Here is a 24425-nt window from a genome sequence, read left to right on the forward strand (position 1 = left end):
CTCAGAAAGGACAGAAATGCTGTAACAAGCACGGTGTTTTGCACACCCTGTTTTGTTTCCTGACATGTACAAACACAGTCTCTTAGAACATTCCAGGAGTTGGTTGCTTGGGCCTGTTGTTTCATGGTGGGATATAATAATGGCTATCTTGCTTAACATTCTGTAACTCTAGAAGTTGCTTCCAAACCGCATCACTCCTCATTAAAGTGGGTGAGAGATCATGTTCTGGGGAGCTGGTTACCTTATATTTGCCCTTTCTTTGGGTGGCTGGATAATCTTTTCTGGAATCTAGTACCTATTCAGAGATGGCATAATGACTCATCACTTGTTGGTTTATGGGCATAACACACTATCTTCTTTACATAAGTTCACTTTTGGGGGTCACCTGAGATGATCCATCTGGAATGTCTTAGTGTTTACTCATTCATTAGTCACTACTCTATTTCTGTTATCTCAAGAAATAGTTATGAGAAGTTAGTGTAATCATGGTTTCTGTACCTGCAGAGAGGAAATCATCTGTAAATGGTCCTTTACCAGTGGATCCTTCTAGTCACTCAATGCAGATACGTGTTTACAAATAGCTCTATTAAATAAGGAATCTGGTGAAACACCATTAGAGAGTTGATCTGCGTTACTAAGTCCATAAGTGGGTTAGTCTTGGCAAAAAGATTTATTGCTTGTGTAAGAAGGTTGTTGGCACCAAAGCTATAATTCAGACTCTATTTTTCCCTTGTATTTGAGAGAGAGAGCAAGGAAGAGAGGGAGAGAGGACAAGGTAGCATAAACGGGCTTTTGACTTTCCAGCAGAATCCCACAGGCTCTGCTTCTGAATTATCCAGTTTACTGAGGATGGATTAAGGTGTCTCCAGAAAACAGAAATGTTGTCCTGGCCATTTTGAAAACTGGACTTTAAATATTGCTTAAAACCAAGAAGGTGTTGCCTGTTGACTGAAATATCTTATATATATAGTAGAGAATGCTATTTTCAACCGCTTTGACTTCATGACTTAGATTAGAAAAAAATCATTGGAGTATTCTGTTTAGTTTAATTTCATGCCAGGCAGCTAATGAAAATACCGTAGTTCAGGAGCACATGACAGCTTTAGATTTCATAGATGGGAAAATGAGCACAGAACTCACATGTGCTCCTTCTAGAGATGATGTGTAGTAGAACTGGTATGTAAAGACCATCAGTTTTTTTTTAAATTTATTTTTTCTTTTATTCATATGTGCATACAATGATTGGGTCATTTCTTTCCTCTCCCCCCAACCCCCACCCCTTCCCTCTCCCCCCCTACCCCCTTGCTATCAGGCAGAAACTATTTTGCCCTTATCTCTAATTTTGTTGAAGAGAGAGTATAAGCAATAATAGGAAGGAACAAGTGTTTTTGCTGGTTGAGATAAGGATAGCTATACAGGGAGTTGACTCGCATTGCTTTCCTGTGCATGTGTGTTACCTTCTGAATTAATTCTTCTTGAACTAACCTTTTCTCTAGTTCCTAGACCATGGGGTTTTATACATAGACCCATGACATGCTTCTGATGAGCTCCAGGACAAGCCATCTGTGTGTGTGTATAGTTTTGCTTCATTTTTCTTTCACTTTCTTATTTTATTTCATTAACTTGTTTGTTGCTAAGGTTTAAGCCTCTGAGCACTTACCAGGAGTATTCAGCAAAGGGGACTGGCCCGTTATTCACAGAGTTTGAGATGGCTTAAAGTTAAGGGTTCCAATCTTCATGTTAATGTGATAGAAGGTATGGGGTAGTCATTGTGTGTTAGTCACTGCAAGATGATGGGTGTAAAGAATTCAATAGCATAATCTCCACAGCAACCCACGGGGAGTACAACAATATCTTACTTTCAGAATCAGGCAGCGAGCCTTAAAAAAGGGAATTAACTTGTCTAAATCTGCGTCAGCCAGGAGCAGCGCAAAAACTCAAATTCAAGATGCCTGATGGCAGAGCTGGGCGTCTCAATCTCTCTTTGCCTTATAAACATTGGCTGTACCCCAGTTATGTTTAAGACATATCATTTATGCCTTATTGTGATAAAAAGGTATACTAATCAGAGTATCTTTACCAATGGACTTATGCTGTGCTGGGAGAATTAATTTGATAATTATATCACTGTAAGTGGGATAGTATAGTGTGTATAAAATGTTTTTTGAATTCAAGGTAGAAAGACTATTAATTCTTAGGGGTGATGAGAGTGATAAATAACAGCTTTTGTGGATGCATTGGAGGTAAGCTTTTACAAAACAAGACAAAGTGAGAAACGGTCATTCAGAGGTGCATTCAGACCATAAAGACAAAGGACATATAGGAGTGAAAGTGCTGGTGACTCAAGGAAGCTGAGTCTTGTATACACAGAAGATGGTGATGAAGAGGATGTGGAGTGCATCTTGCATGGTTGCAGGGTCTAGTGCAGCTGTCTGGCAGTGGTTTATACGCCACGTGGCAGACAGACGGGAGAAAAAAGAGAATTGAGACAGAGAGGATTTGATGAGAACACTGCCAGCGTAGGGCTAGAAAGGTAATCCACAGGCACCATGGGTTAGTGGCCATTTACTGTAGGGCTTAATGTGTGTTGAGAACATTAAAGGGATGAGTGCATTTGGTTCTCACCAAAATGTTGACAGATACTGGTTTTTCTTGATGAGGGAGAGGATTGGAAAAAGTTTTATAAAAAGTAACTCTTCCAAAGTCAAAAACAGAAGGTAAGGTAAGTTTCAAACTCACATCTGTCTGGTTCCAGAAGTAGCTTGAAGGACCTATGCAATCATTATATTTGCATGGCAGAGTCGTATAGTCATACATTACTTCTAAAAAACAGCAAAATCTTGATGAACAAGTTAAGGTTTCTAGGTCAGTCCCTCCAGCTCTGTTGTTGCAGTGGAACTAATTCTAGTTAGTCCTTGCTATGACCTGTGTCATCTTATTCATGGTAGGGTACCATGATCACGATCTAGGTTTCATGGGTCTTCCTGTATGGCTTGTCACTGAGAAAAATGAGTTGACCAAAAGAGTATGATTCTGACATGTGAATCACCTGTGTGTGTGTGTGCAGGGGTGGGGTTGTGTGTAGACACATTGTAAGTTTGTGTCATAGACCACTGGAGACAACTCTCCGTTGTGGTTTTTTGTATGTGAGTGGGGCTGATTCCATGGAGATGGGCTTGCATTTGAGTTATCAGAGCACGCTGAGGACAGTGTGCTGGCCTGCCCAGAGATGCTGGTATGGGGCAAATGGTGACAGTCAGGAGAAGAGGCTGCTGTTGTTAATGACTGTGTTGTGCTTAGTTAGCAACACTGGACAATTCTCATCCTTGAAATTCCTTAGGAAAACTCCCATGGAATGAGAATTTTTCTCAGAAAATTTCCATGAGGACAAAAATCTTGCCTCGTGGTCAAGGGATTAATTTGCAAAGAGATGCTGACTGAAGATTTATAGAATTGTGATTGAGGGAATGTGTAAGAATTTCGTGATTGATAGTATTACTTTGGTCTCTGTGGGATCATGCTGTGGGAACAGTGGATGGAGAGGTGGTTCTGACATGGAAGAACTGAGCACAGCGCCCTTTGAGGCTTCCAGTCCTAGTTACTTCATAGGTGTTCCATGATTGAAGCTTCAATTAGGAGGCAGAACATGTGGTCCCTCAGAGCAGTTCTGAGATTCCAGAAGAACGTGTTTTATAATTAAGGGTAGACACAGTGGGATACATTCTCACTGCCTGACATGTGGCACTGTGTACTCTGCACAATAAAATACCAGATCAGCACTTGTGGTTAATACATGGCGAAGTAATATTCTAAATATTACTTGTGCACAGCTTTTACAGATGCAGCCCATCCACCTTTATAATCTCTTGATTCTCCCTCTTGCTCTTCTGTATAATGACCAGAACTAGGAAAAAGTTCACATCACTTATTTCAAGTACATTAGAGATAGTGAGGAAGTGTGTACGTAGTCACTAGGGATTGTCATTAGGGATTGTCTAAGGGTACACACGGAATGCATTTTGGAGATGAAAATGCGTTCTTCAGGCTTGGAGTCAAGTCTCCACCAACATAATTAGAAAGCAAATAATAAAAATAGTAACACAAAATATGAAGTAATTTTTAAGGCTGGAAATATAAATTACAAAATAATTGACAAATTTGAATAATATAAGGTATTTAAACTAATTGTAGGATCAGTTTTTTCATGAACATGTATATGACATCACACTGTCTAAATAGCTGAAACATTTCAGTCAAGAATGATTTGGACTAAAACTATTGAATAATAGTGTCAGTTTTACATTGCTTTTTATATGGCTCTTCTGCTATTTTATATACCAGTAACTGTTATAAACACTCTTACAAGTTTTTCCTTGTGCGTGTTTTTATTTCTCATAGGTATGTACATAGGGGTGGAATTGCTGGGTCATTGGAATTCGTTTTTACAGAGAGAAAAATATTTTAGTGCTAGCTTGCTTTTGAAATGTAGTATGCATTTTACAAAATTTTAAAATGCTGTGTCTTCTCCAGTGGTAATGATATAACATTTTTGCAGCATTATCAGGCTACCTAAAGCAATCAGTTTTTATAACATTGTGGACATCTGATTGCACAGTGATTTTTCAGTCAGACATATGTGAGTTCAAGCCTTCACACTGTCATTTTCTAAAGGGCTGATAACCTGGGACTAGAAGGTTGATTTCTCTGAATCTGTTTCTTGTACAGATTTAACTCAGGTCTGGCGTTCCCAAACTTTCATAGTATTTTCTGAGGCTTTTCATGTTATTGCCTGTAGAAAATGGTAATATTTGTGAGGAGGCCTGAAGGGCTCAAAGACTGAAACCATGGCACAGATGGATTGCAGTTCTGTGATATCCTAAACTGTGTGGAGCTCTTCTCCACTCCCCTTGCCTCTTGTGTCTTAGGAAATTGCTTACTCGATGTGTGTGTGGTCTTGACTCTTTCTATAACCTTTTTTCCTCTAATCAGTGAGAATCACCATTAACATCGGAGAAAAATACTGGACAATAAACTGTGCTTTCTAAGGGTTATGAACTCACTATATTTTATCTTCAGAATGATATGTGGGGGAAACTCACAAGATAAATGGAGGTGCTGGCTATGGTATTTTTGAACCTGTTAGCTCTGACTTGCACTATAGAACATTATGGATGGTCACTACCAATGCACTTAATTTGATGCCACATTGGTGTTATATTTTCTTTCGGCTTTTGAGCATCTTTGTGTTTTTCTTGATTTGTGTTTTTCTGCTTTCAGTTCAGTGAGTGGGTCTTTGGTCAATGTCTTCTTAAGTAAAAAAAAAAAAATCTAATTTAAATTCCACTTTCCTACTGTGAGTAAAATCTTAGATCCCATGGGAATTCTTGAGAAAAGTTGGGTATAGCAAGTGGTTCAATTTTAGTTTTGTCTGTTGTGGATGGATTAGCTCTCTCTCTCAGAACAGAGCCACACAGATGCCAAGCTGTAGGGAGCATGGTAGAAGTATGGTGGGTCTTTTGGGTGGTGATTTAGCTCTGACAGGGTATAAATATTCTGATTCTTTAAAAAATAGAAGTGTTGTGAATGGTGTCTTCAAGAATGCCCATGAGTAGCAGATTTACAGCTTCAGACTTAGTAGAGCTGCTTCGGGTTCCCATGGTATGTGTTAGAAAGGGTGCTTAAGTTCCCACTTCTGGATTCTTCTCTTCAGCATTTTCTTAGCAAATGAGTACTCAACATGCTTTAGTTATAATTACCATACCTGGTCATTTTCAGTAAACTTGCAAAAACGACCCCCAGAAGTATAAAAATTACATGTGTCTCAGAACATCCTGAAAATCATGTGTATTTCTAGCCAGATATTAATTCTAATAGATATACATTGTCACATCTAACAATTATTATAGACTTGCAGTGAGCCCTCCATTGTTCTAAGTGCTTTACATTGATTCATTAATTACATCCTTTCTACCTTATGTGAAAGGCACAAAGATTATCCCCTCTTGAAGGTTGAAATAGAAGATGAACAAATGGTGAGTGGACAAACTGGAAGTTGCTCCTCAGCTGTCATGATCTGAGCCCAAAGTTCTAATTCTTGTAGGCTTACATGTATTTCAATATGAGAATGTTTGTGCCTGCATATAAGCACATAATTGTGGTACATATGTGTATATGTGTTACTTTTGTTTACAACTAAATGTTGTACACAGCATTTAGTTTCCTGCCTAAATACAACATATGTCCTTAAAATCTCTCTTAAAAACAGCACCATGTTTTCCTTATATACTTATTACACAGATGCTTCTCTACTTACAGGGAGGAGTAAATCCATTGGTCCTAGTACATTTATTGCAAGTTGAAAATTCATGAGTCAAGCATGTATTCAATACATCCCCAATTACAGAACACCTATGTTATAGAATACCATAACTTAGCAACTCACCCATTGTAGAGAGCCCTGGTTGTTTTCTTTGGTAATCTTGGAGCTGACTGGTGGCTGTGGGTTGATGCCACTACTCATCTTATGAGAGGACTAAATATTTCTAGACCCAGTTTCAAAATTTAACTGTTTGTTTCTACTGAGTACTCATCTCTTTTGTAGATGTTTCCAAATCATGCTTGTAACACATAATAATTGGACTAGGGTGACTATTTCTCAATGTAACCTTTGCTTGCTTCTGCAGTAGAATTATACCTGGGCTTTGTTTTAATCAGGTGTAGTAAGACAGCAGATAGGAAATGAATGTTGTAAAGGAAGAGGTTACAGAAGCAGGAGGCACACCACTTGTACAGAAGAGAAGGGTCTCGTACAGAAGAAGGGAGGGGAGAGAGGTTCTAAGCCTTCATCTGTCTCTTGGGGGAGGCAAGTAAACCCCTGGGATTAGTTACTAAACTGGATGGATCTGTCTGTGCAAGGTGCCTTCAAACAATGAAACTTGTGCTTAGAAAACATATGACCCGCCAAAATAAAGTATTTGCTCTGAAGACCGCCCATCACTTCCTGTTTCATCCTTGAGGTTAATGGGCTCCTCCTTGCGTGACTGTGGTCATGATCAGAGGGAAATGCAGGAATTTCCCTGATTGGCAAGATCACGCATAACATTTTGCCTTCTATGTGTGATGCCGCAGAAGGTACCTCACTTTCATCTACCCAACTTAACTAGAAACAGAGTCTGTTGCTTAGAGAAAAAAATAAACATGTGTGTTTCCTTTCCTGTAATGAATCCACAGGTGTGTGCTCTTTATATTCTAAAGGGGCAACATGGAGGATCACAATACTGTATGCCCACATCAGAATGCTGGTACTTGTCTTGCCTGTGTGCATGAGCTATTCCTCTTCATATAAGCTGAGAGCTTTGCATAATACCAGCTTATCTGTCAAGGCTGATAAAACCAATTTCATTTCGTCCAGCGAGACTGAAGGTTTTCCCCAGGTAAAATGAATCTTATGAGTAAGAGAAAGAGGTTCTGGTTTGGAAATGTCTATCATTACTCACAGTTTCACCTGTACAGCATTTGGTCTTAGAAAGATCCTCTACTTCAAAGAGAATAATGGGAATTTCCTGTTCTGTTTGGAGAACACTATGAAAAGTCGCCTTCTGCTGTATCAGAGGTTGTACCTGCAGGGCATTCTTTCTTCAAACCTGTTCTGCCTTTTCTTCTTCCTATTACTTTTGATTCTGCACACCTAGGAAGTTAAGCCTGAACTAAGGCAGATTAGGTACATTTAAGTCATCTCATTAGTTAAACTATAACACTAATTTCTCCTCACCTATTTTTTACTAGTAAATATTTTACTTACCTTAAATCACAAAATCAATTAATGCTTGTTAAAAATTCAAGCAGTACAGAGAATATTTTAGGAAATCATCTTGCTATCTAGGAGTAACCATGGTTTTCTTTGACACCTACAAACATAAAATAGAAATAATTTATTTGATTTATTTCAGTCAAAACTTGGATTTTTCTATCTTTATGGATAAATAAATGTACACACTTTGTTTTTAATCAACATCATTGGATTTATATTTCAGAATATAGAGTTTTGCTTCATAATCCATACAATATTTATTACTATGGACATACCATAATAAGGTATTTGATCTTATTACTGTAACTATGGTCTTTTCATTTCAAATAATCAAATGTGTTTGCTGTTCCCCTTCCTGAGACTTTATTGCATTATTTCTGCATTTGCAGAAGTGTGCTTTTTTTTCTTTATTTCTACTCCATTGATAGGATTCCCACACAGTGCCCAAGTTTGCCAGTTCCACAACCTCCTCCCACAGTAGTCAGCCACTTTTCTCTGCTATTTGATTTTGGTTGGTTGGTTGGTTGATCCTTTCAGAATATTAGGTACTGTCTGCGTCCAAGGACTAGTAGTGGGCAGCTGGGGCCACAGCAATGGGTGGAGCACAGGCTCTGGTTTCCCCAACTGTAGGTCACAAACCAGTAGAAGCAGGCTGCCCTGCAGATCCTACTGGGTCACGAATTTATTGTGTATCCTTAGCAGGTTCTGGCAAGGCCTCTTCGCCTCTCACTGGGGAAATGGTCACCTCTAATGGTGGAGCTGGTGCTTTTTCATATGGACACCAGAGGACAGACAAGTTCTAAAATAGAAGAGATATATCAAAGTAGAAGCAAGAGCCAGGGGCCTGAGAAAGGTTAGTAGGCATTCTTGCTCCATCAGAGAAGCTTGCTCGTGTGACTACCTCTTCTGTTCATGCAACATTCATTCATTTTAACATTAACAACCCTGTGAATTCTGTTTCCATGCCTTTTTAATATCGTTTTTCATGCAAAATATTTAGTTTTGCTTACTTTTTATTTGCAATGAATATTGATTTGCTACACTGTATTTTATTCATATAATTTTAAGCTATAGTTTTTATTGTAAGCTGTGGTATTACACAGGATGGAAACTGAAGGTATAAAGGATAATGGCAGAGCTAGGTGTTGCTTCTAAGCTATATGGATCCAGAGTCTATATTCTTACCATCTGTGTGGTGTTGTGTCTTTCGTTCCAGCCTGGGTAGTCAGGGAAGATCACTGGGGCTCTGCAGGCTGAGGAACACCTTGGATGATGATTCTTAACCTTTTGACAGCAAAATCAGGCTGTTGGCCACCGTACAGCAGTGTTTAACCTCTTCATTGTTTAGAGACTGCTTACAAAATTGATGCAATTTGTCATTCCTTTTCCTGAATTTATATTTTAGAATTGCTCTGTTCTGTATTTTCATTAACCTACACACCTTGCATTGCCTTTAATATTTTGAAATATAGAAATGACAACACTTGGGAATTACTTTTCAGTCTTGATAACTTTTATTGTAATGTCCTTAGTGACCTTTCCACATTCCAGGATAATGAGGTGAAGAATTGTCTGCCTCATGTTCCCAGCATGTGTGCGTGTCATGGCACTGTGTTATGTGCTAATCATTAGATCTTTTTTGTGTGGTTAATTTAAGGTCTTTATGGACTGTTCTTCCACAGTCTTGTCTATTAGGCTCACTGTGAGCTATCTTGTCATTTACCATAGAAACTTAAAGCAAGTTTCACAAAAGTGGCCATGGTTCTTTGCCTTTATCTGGAAGAAAGCACCTAGGCATCACCAAGAGTTTATCCACCATTTGGACAAAGATTATCTTGATTTCTATTCACTTGAACACCTAGTCATTCAGTCCTAATACTGTCATGGATAATACTCTGTCAGGTTCTGAGGATAGTCAGAGAACAAAACGTTTTCTCTGCCCTCCAGTTGTTTACAGTTTAGTGGGTTACATTAGACACAAGCAAACACAGCAATTGAGTATCATAACCTCAATTCTGTAGCTCTTCCCATTGATGTGATAACTGAAGACAAAGGCCTTGGGAGTTGTTTTGTGTCCTTGACCAGCCAGAACATTTTATTTTCATCATTGAGGTTTCCCAGGCTCATTTGCTTTCTTGGAAGGTACTGAAACTGAACACTTCTACCCATTCGTCTATGAGATACTTTAATATATTTATTGTGTATCTGAGGTGGACAGCATAATGTTTTGATTAAGCAGAGAAGTTGATATACATGGATATTAAACACCTTTTATGACCCCTTCTTTTAATAAATCTCATATGAGACACTATAGAAATAACCTTAAAACCCACAAATAAATAAAGCCAGCTATTTTAAATAGGTTTAAGTGATATGAAGATGAAGAAATGATAGTAGAATTTGGTAGAAGTAAAAGGCCCATACTTTAGCTGGCCTACGTTAGGAAGCTTTTTTGGGCAGGTGACATTTAAATGAGGCCTGAACAATAGGAAGGAGACACCTTAAATGGACCAGGAAAAAGATCTAACACCTAAGGACCAGCCAATGCTGTCTTCAAGGTGGTGAGCTCCATGTGTATGGAGACTGCAAGGGCAGTCCTGGGTGTGGGGAGAGAGGAGGAGAGAGAGAGAGAGAGAGAGAGAGAGAGAGAGAGAGAGAGAGAGAGAGAGAGAAAGAGAGAGAAAGAGAATGTATGTGTGTGTATGTGTGTATATGTGTGTGTGTGGTCAGCACAGGAGAAAGGGAGGGCTGGAAAAGGTATAGAAATAGAAATGGGCAGGCTGGCCACCTAGGAAGGTTTTGTGGTGGGGTCAGGGATTTAAATTTTTGGAAGGTTGCCAGGGGAGCTGTGTTTTAAGCAGCTTAAAATCCTTTCATCGGATTCACTCCTTACAAAGTTTACTCTGGTTGCAGCACAGAAATTGAACTTTTTGGGGGTGAAGAGAAGAAAGTACCTAGGCCAACTAGGGAAGATTGTGTAAGCTCAGGTGAGAGAGGAAGAGGGGAGGGCAGCAGCGGGGGTGATCTAAGGGGCAAGTAAAGACAGGGTTTACTGATGGTTTAGAGTATTGTGTGGGTATGTTAGAGAAACAAAAAATGACTGTAGCTGTGATTCAGAAGAGTCAGGCAGGAAACATGGAAAAGGGGAACATTAGAGATTTGTTTGACTCATGTTAGCTTGGAGGTAATTCTTTGTCTCAAGTACAGGTAAAGAAGTGGATGGAAGCAGAAATTTCAGGTATAGGTTGGGCCGAAATAAAAATTTATATTTGCCAGTCCAGATATTATTCAACATCATGGAAGTGAGAAAGCACCCCACAAAGGGTGTGTAGAAGGCAGATGTAGAAGAGAACACTGTACTGCGATGGTCATTGGGAGCTCTTCAAGGGATGGTATTTTTGCAGGCTTTGCTAGTTTAAACCTTGGTCAATGAGATCTCTGGTTCTAGGATGGGCAGTTGCTGCTGCGCCTATGCCCTTTGTGAAAGTTCCATCCCCATGGAAAAACATAATCAGTATAGAAATGAGGTAAGTCTCTCCAGGAAAACAAGGTGGCCCTGGCTTTGGCATGAGAGATCTACCTGCTTAAAAAATTTAGCTCGTCCATTTAACTGTGGAACATTTGTTCGTGGGTCTCGTCACAATATCTGCACAAAAGAAAAAAAAGAAAAAGGATGATAGTAAGTATGCTGTAAATTTATTTCCAGATATTAGAGGAATAAATACCATATATAATTCATTTTGCAATATCTTGTAAATTTCATTATTTTCTAGTTAGTTCAATCTTTGATTTTGATGTCTCAGTAAGTTTTACTTTATGATGAATTTCTTATTCTTGTTGTAGCACACTCAACAAAAATCATTAGTGCTTTTGGCATCTGATTTTGTTTTGCAAGACCAAAGATTGTAAGACAGCTTAAATGAACAAATTTGTATCAACTTTGCCATGAATGGTACATTGAATCTAAAAGGTATCATCAGACAGACACAGTGTCCTTCTCAGCTAAAATCTGAACACACCAAATCAGCTAAAATCTTTTCACCAAATAGTCTGATTTTTCTAAGTGAGTTTGCAGTGTGATTAGTAAATTTATCTGATATTATTTCAAGGTATACTCCTAGCTTGGAGTAATTAATTTAGTATTTTTTCTCTGCTATAGATTGTAATGCCTCCTTTCTTGTCCCTTGTTGAGTGTCGTTCCAGTGAATGCTGTGTGCTGGAATAACTTATGTGGACCCTTCAGGGCTCCAACGTTTGGTCACATCTCCTGTCTGCTTCCATGGTTCCAGGCCCTGGAGACCTCTTCTTTTTAGCCTGTCTGCCTGTAGTAATCCCTGCATCCCTTTGACCATTAATTGGAAAATTATGACATTTAGAAAGGACATTTCTCAAATCCATGGGAATTCATGTATTTGGACCAGATGTTAAGAGAATTTTAATAGAGGGATGAAACATCTGTGACAATGAGTGACAGAGCCATGGGAGAGAAAAAAACGTGAGTAGCATTTAAATGGAAGCATATGTATGCATCATATGGGAAGTGAGGAGGTATGTGTGAATTTGCATTCTTTTGGGCATTTACTCAGCTCTCAGTTAGAGATTGTTTAACCAAGCTATGTCCAGTATAGTCCAGAGATTGGGATTTTGCAGCCTCGCTTTAGAATGAGGCAGACGGACAGGTCATTTTAGTTCAGGGTAATGAAGGCTATAATAGAATGAGTATGAACACAGACCAGTGCCAGAATTTGAAAAATCAGAGAAGGCTACTCAGAGGTGATGCATTAAGGGTTGAGACTAGAGGCAATGTACCTCATAAAAATGGGTGAAATTGCAGAGGTGAGAAATAGAGGGCTTGGCCAGGGTAGAAAAGAGGCCATGCACTAGCATGTAGGGGAAGAATTGCCAGCACAAGAGCACATCATGAGAGGTGAGTTTGGGGAAAATGAAGGAGGAGGACATAGTGAGTGAATCTTTGGGTTGTGAGTTGAGGTAGTAGGCATGATGGACACAATTGGTGAAGACAGTTCATGAGGTCCCCAGTAGAACAGGTGCCTCTGGCTTATTTGTTTGAAGATGCCTATTTTTACTTATAAGTGTAGATTATGCACAGTGGTCTTGGAGAAGTTTCTCGATTTGGGAGTCATCACTTTTTAGAAAATATATGAAGTCATATGAGTTTGAAGAGACAGGTCACAAAAAATGTGTTGATTGAGGGAAGAAAATGAAAGTACAGAAGAGATTGAAGTGTACCTCCATTTAGGGGTAGGCTGAGAAATAAGAATTTCAGATGTGGTAGAAATGCAGGGATATTTCAGTGTTATGGAAACCACAGAAGGGAAGATTTCAGGTGGCATTAAAGAGAAAAGTTCAGTAGTCACCATGACATGCAGATGTCCAGTTGTATAAGCTTATCTGCTTTGGCAGTTAGGAGGTAACCAGTGATGTTGACCAGAGTAATAACCATAGAAAGGTTTTTTCTTTTCTCCCTGACATGGTATCCTTCTCTTACTTGTTGGCCTGGACATGATACGTTATAATTGACAAGAGAGAAAATGGTGTTCCCAGTACTGTCCATCTCAAAACAAATGAGTGCTGTGATTAGCAATTTCACACCATGGGAGTCATTTACAACTTGAGTATTTCATTGTGCCCACACGAGTTTCCTGCTTTGGGAAATGCCTCCATGTAAATCCTTTAGAAATTGCTCATGTTCTTATGTTTCCTACAAGCCTCATTATATAAGTATTTTTTTTCTTTTTTCTTAGAAAGGGCTCTTGTTGGTTTAGCTAATGTAGAAGTAGATTGCATGAACTTTCACTTACTTTTAAAACCTGCTGACAGATAAAATTGATACTGCCTTTGTGTAAATAATAATTTTATCTAATGGACTTCATTTATTTTTATCGTTCCTCCAGGCAATCTGGAGCTAAACAAGGGGAAGATGCCAAAAGTGTAATTACAATTCCCTTTGAAGACAGATATAAAATAAGGTCACTGGAGCTGAACCATTATTGAAATGTATAAAATAGTTTAATGTTTGCTTTTTCCCATTTTCTACCATGAGGTCATTTAATATAGTCATAAAACTCCATCTCATCTGAGTTCATATATGATGAAAATCTCTGGGCACAAAAGCCAACTTTTTATTCAGTTACCTGAATGTGCAGCCAGCTGAGTTTCTGCACTTGAGGGTGATCAGTGTTTTCATTAATGTATCGCTAAAAATGTTTCACTGATTCACTTATGATTAACTTCTTTTGGCTAAAATTTGGTAGTTAAGATACATGGGTTAAAATAATATAAGAAGGACCTAATTTTTACAAAATGTAGAGAAAAATTGAAGATGCAGTTTGTTTAGTAAGTATCTTTATTCCCCACACAGGGTAGATAAAATTATAAGAAAGCTTTAATTTCACTGTATTCCCCTAAAAATAAAATGCTCAGTTGTTTCTGAAAAAGTTTGGAGGAGTCTGCCTGAACACCATGCATTAACTTAGAGTTACAGTTTTATTGAATCTTCATTTAGTCTGATACCACTGCTAGGAACAACTATGGACTCATTGGATACATTTCTCCTTTCCTTGAACATACCATGGTCTTGATTTTCCTGGATTGTTTAGTACTGTTTTCTTGAGTGCTTTACTTTGATTTCTTTAGAAAACCATGACTTCTGTCATTCCCATGCATTCAGAGGAATTTCTTCTTCTCAGAAACTTTGTTTCTATTTATCAAAGTATGTATGACTAAAATATGCTAAAAAGATTCATATGAAATGTAAAAGAAGGATTTTCACTTGTTTGACAGTTATAAAGTGGGAATGGGAGCACCCGAGACTATTGTTTTCTATATCCTGGTCCCTGTTTGGCATGCTATGCCCACAGATGGCATCATTTACTATGGCCAGCTAGGTTAATGACACCCTGGAGGCACCACTCATTTCTGTGCCCAGGGTTTATCCCTGGATATTTACTCTGGAGACAAGACTAAGTTTCTGGAGGTGACTCAGTCCATCTTATCTTTTGGTTGTAAGTATGTGGTTTTGCAAGCCTGAGCAGACAGGCCAAGCTGTGCAATACAAACAATAGAAAGAGCTGGGGGGAAGAAGGACCCATTTGATGTAGCTTGCCAGTCACACCTTTTTTCTTCCTTCCTTCCTTCCTTCCTTCCTTCCTTCCTTCCTTCCTTCCTTCCTTCCTTCCTTCCTTCCTTCCTTCCTTCCTTCCTTCCTTCCTTCCTTCCTTTCCCTTCCTTTCCCTTCCTTCCTTCTCAGCTCACATGCTTGATCTTACATAGGCCACTTAATCTGTCTGAGCCTTAGCTTTCTTGGCTACAAATTGAGAGAGGGACCCAATGATTTTCATCTTTCCTTTTACTTCCCAAATTTGGGAGTTACTAACTCATTTCTTGTCTCATATGTACCAGTGGACTAAGCCATCTCACAATGGGGTTTGTACAGTGACGAGATGAGTGAATTATAAATGCTAACTGAAACTGCGCTATTATTTCAGATTCTCCACGTGGCTATTCAACATGTTGGAGCACATAAACTTGTCAGTAGAACTACATGTTTGACACAGTTGGTTGTGATAAAAACGAGAAGTCAAAACTTAGAACTATGAACATTATATGATTATCCAGAGCACGCTTTGATGACAAAGTGGTGAAATGTCAGTTGTAACTGTGGGGTTTTGGGAAGGAGTTGCCATTCTGGGCTGGGGTGGGCAGCTGCTGTGCATGGAGATGGAAGACAGTCTGAACCTTGAGTCCTGGATGACTTGGGTAGGTGTGGGTACTGTGGAATAGCACTAGCCAACGTGAATGAGGGTACAGACCAGAGTGAGGGTCAGAGGGAGTGAGGGGAAGGCGTTGCTGGTGGAGAGATAATTAGGAGGAGCTGTGATATTGGTGAAAAGCCATAGCTTTTTTTTTTTTTTTTTGGAAAGCATGAGAGGAATCCTGAGGTTTTCTGAATAGGGCAAGCCATTCATCTGGTAGTAACTGATGGTTTTGCAACAAGTCCCATGTCTGGTGCCAGGGTGTATAAGGAATGAATCAGGAAACCTGTTTGAGCCATGGAGTGATTCTTCAGTTCTTTTGCAACTATCAGGAGGGGTGAGGGCTTAGCCTGGGGTGTGTAACTCATCTGATCTCCTGAAATAAGGCCAAGAAATGTAAAAGTCAAATGCAAATACAGACATTTCAGAAACGCTGTCGCTCCCCTTCTGCAAACTCTGGGTGCTGTGTTTCTAACTATCAGTAAACTAACTTCATGCAGTTCAGAGGCACATGTATGGTCATCACCTCCCTCATTGACTCAACATTGGTGCTCAGGACTGTTTTGCTGTGGGCATGCATGGTATATGGCCTCCTGAGTCTTTGCCAAAGCCTCCTGGCTGGGTTAGCTCACTCACCTGACTTCTTTGTCCTCACACCAAGGAAGTTTTAGAAGTTGTTGGGTATGGGATGGACCAAAGTGGGCTTTTTGTCTCTTTGAACTGTGCCAGCAGATCTGGTCACATCTAATTTTACAATATGGCTCAGCCTGCTCTGAAAAGAAGTGCATTAAGCTTATGTTGGATTTGTTTTTATTAATAACTGGTTAGATTCTGTTCCCTGAGAAAAGCTCCTTGCTTAAGCTTTCATTCTTTTGATTTCTTTTTTTATCTGACAGCATTTTTATTTTCTAAAAGGAACAGTTATTTTCTATCCCTAAGTCCTATTCAGTGGTGGTGTGGGTGTGAATAGGAAATGTTATTTATTGCACAAACACATATACAGAGTTGTGCTTATTTAGATCCAGCTTAGGGAGCCTCCCACATCAGGAAGTTGAAAGGAAAGCTTCAGGGATTTTGAAGTAGATGTTACAAAATGCTTAGATTTTATAGTCCAAATTGGCCTTCTGTAACATTTTTGCTTCATGCCAGAAAAATCATTTGTATTAACTCACTTAATATATTTTTAATTTTCCAGAGGTGGTGAAATGACACTAGAAAAACTTTTAGTGACATTGCTCCTTTGAAAATTTCTTCATAATACAGTTCTCAAATGTAGCAAATCGTTATAATTAAGATGATTTCTGTTTTACTGAAGTTTTGCTGAAATGACTTAATACAAATTCAGTTGGGTGATTTATATAAGTGTATTTTGAAGAAGCTTTAAAAGTGATGATAGCTTAACTTCTAAAGAGGGAGAGAAATTTTGATACACATAATCCAGAGGTTCTCAACAAAGGGTAATTTGACAGTATCTAGAGGGATTTCTTAGTTGGCAAAAAAATAGGGAGTGTACTGGTAAGTATGTACAGAATTATCTTGCTGGAATATCAGCAGTGCTGACATTGAGCACAAAAAGCCTTTGTAAAAAATGTCCAGTGTCCCCAACACTGAGATGTGAGAATGCTGTGATTCAGATGGAATTGCAGAGGTGAGGATGGAGGACCTGTTTTTTTAGAACTGAGCCTATTCAGAGTAAAAGCCCCTCCTAGAATTGGCCTTACATGGTAGATGCTCAGAAAAGTTCAAGTCTCTACATGAAGGCTGTGAATGCTCTTCCCTGTTACCCTGCCCCGAGGACAATTTATGTATCACCTTTATTTTAAGGAAAAAGATAACATATGGTAGTCTGAAAATTATAAACCTCTAAAATTACCTGTTCTCATTAAATGTGCTTCCTTCAGTTTCACATGGATAACATGTAATTTCAATGTCCCCGAAGGCCCATGTGTTGAAAGCTTGGTCCTCAGCCCATGGCACTAGTGAGAATTGGTGAAACACTTAGGTGATAGCACCTAGTGGGAGGAAGTCAGCTTACTGGGGGCATTCCTTTGAAGGGAGTATTGATACCCTTTTCCCTTCCTATCTCTTTCTGTTTCCTGGCTGCCATGAGGTGAATGGCCTTCCTATGATTCATACTCACACAGTGATATTCCATGCCTTCACAGGCCAAAACAATAGGATTAAGCAAATGTGAACCAAAACCAAAATTGTGAGCCCAAAGAAATCTTTCTTCTTTTTATGTTGATTAACACACAGTCATAGAAAACTGACTAACATAATAGTTAACAGCCTGGTATTCTCTTTTGGCTTGGACCTGGCACATAGAACAACTATGTATAAGGGAATAATTTTCTCTCAGCCTCTAATTGATTTGAGCTCAATCTTGGAGGTCAAGGCAGGGCAGTGCTCGGATCTCTGTGAAATGCAGCTCAGTGAGAGGCCATGCATTTGTGATCCAGCTTTGTGTGCCAGTCATGGCTATAAGCATTAGTCTTGTATCTGCCACAGAGCTAACACTGTGAGGGTTTGTTATTGCTCTTATCTTTTCTTGTTTTAGCATTATCGTTGTTGGCTTTGGTTTCTTTGATATTGGAGTATAATAATCTACTATAGCCTTTCCAGAGTGACTGGAGTGGGTGCCCCAAAGCTCCTTGGTCTTAACAAACCTAAATGACATCTCAAGTACATCTACTTTAAGATATGTCATTTGATGAAGTTCCATGTCTTAATTCTCAGGTCAAGAGGGTAAGGAAAAAATGGGCCTCTGATTGCACTTCTAGAGTGACCTCCACTTTTGCAAACTGTAACCAATTTTCCAAGAGTGACAACCATATTTTAACTTAATAAATCAGGCAAATTTAGCACTGGTGTGTCCATTGTCCATTACAGTCCTCTGTGACTGAGGGATTATGGACTGTTGGACAGACATGGCTCTGGATCCCAGGTTTTCCTCTCCCTTCTTTCCTACCTTCATTTGCAGTTTCTCTTCCTCCCACACAAGCCATAGTCTTTTTGCTTTGGTTTGCAGTCCTTCTTTTTGCTTCTCTGCTCAACCGAAACATGTAAATCAATGGGAGCATTCGAGAAACTCTTATATTCTTTTTCCCCTTCATTTTTATTAGGATATATTTGTTGTACTGGTGAGATTCATTGTGATAATTCTGAATAGGCTTACATTGTACATTGGTTAGATCGCCCCCACCATCTGCTCTCTTTGGCCCCGTTCCTGCCCCACTTAAAGAAATTTCAAGAGGTTTCATTATTCTATTTTGTATGTGTGTATGAATCTCACCAACCACGTTGTCTTACCTTCATATTCTTCACTCACCCTCCCACAAGTACCCCTGCCCCCCGCCCTCCACACTGTACCTATTTTATGGTCCTGTCTTTCTATTAATCCAAAGTCAGTGTTCAAAAGTGGCTTCTCAATGTATCTCTGCTACGAGTATACTTTAATTCATTAGTTTGACCCCTTCAGTTACTCTCCTTACTCCTTCCCTCCCAACATCTGTAATTCAACACCTTTTAATACATCGCTTTATAGTCTCTACCTGCACAGGTGTGATGTATTTCAGTATTGCTGATGCTCCATCATTCGTTTTTTCTGTCTCTTCTCCCCTGAGTTCCACTATTACAAAAATGTTCTACATGTAAGTTTGTATACGATCGTATCTGTTTCTGTGTGTATGTTTATCTTTTGCATCTATCTTCCACATATGAGAGAAAACATGTGGTCTTTGTCTTTCTGAGCTTGGCTTACTTCACTTAACATGATATCCTATAATTGCATTCATTTGACTTTAAAGCACAGTAGGACCTCTTACATTCTGCCTGTTCTGGGGCTCCTAGTCTTGGTGAGTGCCATCTATCCTTTCTTATATCTACTCTGTAATTGCTGTTTACTGATGCAGTAAGGCCCAAGCTGATGCTCATCGGCTCCTTTACAAACTCATACCTTCAAAGAGAGCTAGGCGTGCATTTGGCCATGCATGCATGCAGAATGAAGGAAAGGCTATTAAGTCTGCTGGACTCTTAGATCTTATTAGGTTTGTTGATAGTGAGCAACTATGAAATTCATCAAAGCATTTTCTGCTCTTTAAAACAATCCCATCGTCACTTGCTTATCCTCCAGAAGGCCTTTTCATTTGCTTGACTCAAAATGTAGAGTGATCTACTTGATGCACCCTCAACTGTGTTTTTCTCTCTCTCAAAGTCTTACCAGACATTCAAGTGACTACTGATTTTAAAGATGAGGCCTTTTTCCTCCCTTTCATAACTAATTTCTGTACTGAAACTCTAATAAAATCCTATCCTAAGTTTTACTGGCTCTTCTTTCATATGATATCTCCTCTCCCTCTTAAATTTACAATCTCTAATTCACACTGCTTTGCAGGGAAGCATCTACTTTTAATTATCCATGTCTTAGTCTATTTTCTCTTGCTATATTATAGTACCACAGAGTGGGTAATTTCTAAAGAAAAAAACTATTTCTCATAATGATGAAGGCTGATTAGTCCAAGATTACGGTCTGGTGAGGGTCTCCTTCTTACCTTGTCACATGGTAGAGGGCATTGTATGCTAAGAGGTGTGCATGGTAGCAAGAGGTGGAAACAAGAGAGAGCTGGAGAAGTTGAACTCATTTCTGCAACAACCCACTCTCTTGATAACCAGTCCACTCCCATGATATCAGCCTCAATGCAACACCTTTTCAAACCCCACTCTCTGTGGGAATTAGCAATTAAATTTCAGCATGAGTTTTGGAGGGAATGTTCAAACCATAGCAAACTTATTTTTTTCTATCCTAAATTTTTCTAGACGTCGATCTAAAAGATAAAAGTGCTTATCTTTTTACTGCATTTTCTTTGGTCACCCAGCATGACAGGGGACCACACATATTCTTTACCACACCCTCCACTCATTACCTTCGTGGTCCTTTGCTGTATGGATCTGTCTTCTATTCTGCAGAAACCGTTCCCTACAAGTTGACCCCTGACCACCCCTTGATCGAAGCCAGTGCTCTTTACTTTGCCTCACCAGGATTCAGGTGACTCATCCTATGCTTTAAATGTTTTTTATTTTTTTTTTATTTTGGTGCTTCTGGGGCTTGAACTCAGGGCCTTGTTTTTGCTAGGCAGGTGCTTTACTGCTTGAGCCACTCTGCTGTGACCCTAAATGTTTTACTTGTACCCTCTATCCTAACCTGACCTTCCTTTTGCACCATCATGTTCTGGTCTCTGTTTTTTTCTCTCCTCTTTTTGCAGTTTCTTCTTTGATTACTATCTTTCAACAAACAGCTGTCTTTAGCATTGGTTTATCCATGCTTCCCCCAGCTGAATATCAACTACGTTTATGATTTCAACCACCCCAAGCTTTATATGCTATCTTTGATTTTTTTCCTAAGCATCCAACCTGGATTTTCAACTGTTTACTGCATTTCCCTAATATCCACTCAGCATGTTAAAGGTGGCATGCACACGACTGAACGATCCTATTCTCACCTAGACCCAGTCCTTCTGTTATCATATTTAAATGAATAGCATCCCCATCCTCAAAGTCATGTACATCACCTTGAGTCTGCCTGCGCCTCTTTTTTGTGTGTTTCTAAAATCTAGCAGATTAGAACAACAACCATCTTATCACATTTTACAATTTGGAGGTCTGAAATTAAGGTAGGGTTCTGGATGCTCTGTGATACTTACTAAAGACACTTAGTGGAGTGTCAGTCATATATTCACTGTCTTGGCAGGGATGGCTGGGTTTCCAGCTAGGCTGAGGGGATCATGTCCACCGATCACTTAATTGAGGTCTCTCTAGTGTGGCAGTCACAGGTAGTTGGACTTGTAATCCAGTGTCTCAATTCCCCAAAGAATGCGTTCTAAGAGGTAGGAAGTAGAATCTGTTAGTCCCGTGGGTCCTGAGTGTGGAAACTGGTGCCCATCACACTTCTTCATTTGATTACTGTGCAATGCAGCAGCAGAGCAGCCCACACTCAGTGGAGGAACCTACACCTGTTTCCAAGTGCGAGCAAAGTCAAAATTTGTGGCCCAACTTAACTCATTCTACCTGCCTTTACCTGTCATATTTATGGGCTGCTCTTTGCCTCTACTTTTTACTCAGGCTGACAAAACCTGGAATCACAGCTTTATTTATTTTCTGAGAAATGGCAGTAGCTTCATATTAACTTCTCCAACCCTCCCATCCCTGTACTCTTCTTCATGCAATTTTCTATGTACTTCTGTTGTGAGAACAATTTTATTAATACAACTTCTTACAGGAATATGCTATAGTGGCTTGTTTTCTAAAATTAAAGGGCTTGACACCTTACTGTAGTTTGCCTTCCAAATCCTAATCTGCTTTCTAAGCTCTTCCTTGCTCCCTAATGTCTTCTCTGGGGTCTACATTCCTGAGTACACTGTGTACTTCTTCCTCTTGCCCTCCACTGTACCTTTTCATTTTCTCTTCTTTGTATCTAATAGCCTTCTAAAAATCTCTGTCAAATCCTTTCAATCCATCAATATTAAACTCAAATATGAACTCTTCCTTGGACCTTTCCTTGATTCCTCTAAATGGCAGGGACGCCTCCCTCAATTCTCACAGCACTCTTGCTTCTTCCTAAGATTTTCTAAGGCTTCACATTTTAGTTATTTTTATAAGACTGACTTACTGTAAAGCTTGTTAAACTTTCAAATTTTTTATAATCTTGAAAGTCTCCCTGGTTCCAACACAGCACTGTCATTTCATCCAGAAGATCCACAATTTAGATTCTATTTGATTCATACCTGGTCTCTAGTCAGAAATTTTGCAATTAGATCATCTTTAAATTTTAAATGATGTGTTTACCACATATGGACAATTTATAAGAGCTGGTGATGTAATAATAATCAGGTTATTGGTAAAGGGCAATGGTTGTGATCTTATCAAATAGGGTCTCCTGGATGTTAACTGTCATGGTTAGGGATTTATTAGGTTTCCATATACAGATCTGTATGTTGTTCATGGGGGTGATGACATACTTCTGAGGCAGAACCAGTCAGTGATCACAATGATTGATTGTGCATCCTTAGGTGTAGTGGTGACTCAGGAGGGCTTCAACTTGTGTTATTTCAGAATTACAGAGAGAGAGAGAGAGAGAGAGAGAGAGGGAGAGAGAAAGAGAGAGAGGTCTGTATTCACACACACACACAAGAAGATATGTGTCTGTGCTTTTTAAGGTCTTTACCTCTTCAAATGATAGTGAGTTAGTGATGGTACTTTTTGATGCACCACTCACCAGAAAACTTGACCTTGTGTTCACTGTATTGTTCTCTTGTGTGGTTCAGGTACTTTTCACACATGAGGAGAAGACGAGCTTCATAGAAGACCAGTAAGTGTCCAGAGTCAGAGACTCCTTGCCCACCATGAAGGGAGCCTGTGTCATTGCATGGCTGTTCTCAAGCCTGGGGATGTGGAGACTCACCCAGCTAGAGGCCCAGGACACTGCCCAGTGCCAGAGAGCTGAGCACCCGATTATTTCCTACAAAGGTGAGGAGTATGCATGTTCTGATTACAAGGTTTGACTCAAAACAGAGACTGTTAATCTTGATGCACCCCCAACTTTATGTTTGTTTTGTTTTCGAAATCTCATGTTATATTCATGTTTCCACTGATTTGTAAAGATGAGGTCTCTGTCCTCCCTTTGATAACTGATTTCCTTACTGGAATCCTGAGCACATTCCATCCCAGGTTCTTCTGGGTCATTTTTCATATACCGTATTTACTGACACAATAGCATAGTAGCTATTGCTCTGTTGTTCTGTGACTCTTGATTTGGAAACTGTTTCAAATAAAGGCAAAAATAAAAAAATCTTCCACTGTAAGAATTTTATATCCAGAATGTGATCACTACATTTAATCTTATCATTGTCTCTACCACCCCCAAATGGAATGACCATGAGCCGAAAATCTCATTACTTGAAGCCATGCTCATTCAGCAGGTATTGGGGGCCTCCTTAAGTATTTCAGCCCAAGGATCAAAATGTAACCCACACTTAATAACAAAAAAAAGTAAAAGAAAAAAAAATCTTCACTTTGGCGTTGTCTAACAAGGTTATGCCCTTATTGCAAGACTCACCTTTGTCTTTTTCTACCACTGAAGAAAGGCAGAATTGCCAAAAGATCTCAAATATTTCCAGGGAAATGTAGGATTCATTAATTATACTATGTATCCACTTATTTATCTTTATATTCATCAAAGTCTATTTAGGATCTTTGTGTTCTGAATTCTTTTAGAATTTAGGATGAAAAAAATTAATGGATTTGTCTGCATCAGGCTCTTATATTATCAGCCCAAATAAGACATTACATTTTATTAGTTCATGACGCAAACTACTTTATATTTTGTTAGTTTTAAAACTTTGTATCACAAATTTCACATATATACAAAAATAGGAAGAATACTTCAAGGAACACCCAGCCCTACACTTATCAATTTAGAAGCCATTGTTTTTCATTTAAATCCTTACTCATGCTTCATCACACACCTACCTACTAAATCATTTTGAGGCAAATTCATGAAACCTTATAATTTCATCTGTCATATTCACTTTGTAACTCTTAAAGATAAGGAGTTTACAACACTATCATTACAACACAGAAAAATCCCAAAACAAAACATTTCATAAAATCATCAAACAGATAGTGTGTATTGAGAGATCCTGGATGGTCTCATGGAGACACATGTTCTTTCATTACAAGTTGGATCAAGAGGATCTACATGAAGTCCACACATTGCAATACCTTCTGTATTTGAGAATCCTCCAGTCTGGCTTCTGTTATTGCATCCTGTTTGTGTGACTCATATA

General features: G+C 39.1%; 1 protein-coding gene across 10 annotated transcripts in view; it reads left to right on the top strand.

The window, feature by feature from the left end:
- The window catches only part of Sema5a (semaphorin 5A), a 435987-nt gene that overhangs the window by 129596 nt on the left and 281966 nt on the right, over positions 1 to 24425 (top strand). For all 10 annotated transcript variants that reach the window (XM_074077743.1, XM_074077739.1, XM_074077747.1 and 7 more), the window contains one exon: positions 22905 to 23106. In XM_074077743.1, the coding sequence (XP_073933844.1) occupies positions 22983 to 23106 (124 nt within the window). In that variant the 5' untranslated portion in view covers positions 22905 to 22982. The remainder of the gene's footprint in view (positions 1 to 22904; positions 23107 to 24425) is intronic.

The sequence above is a fragment of the Castor canadensis genome, chromosome 6 (assembly GCF_047511655.1).
Source record: "Castor canadensis chromosome 6, mCasCan1.hap1v2, whole genome shotgun sequence".
NCBI classification, from domain to species: Eukaryota; Metazoa; Chordata; class Mammalia; order Rodentia; family Castoridae; genus Castor; species Castor canadensis.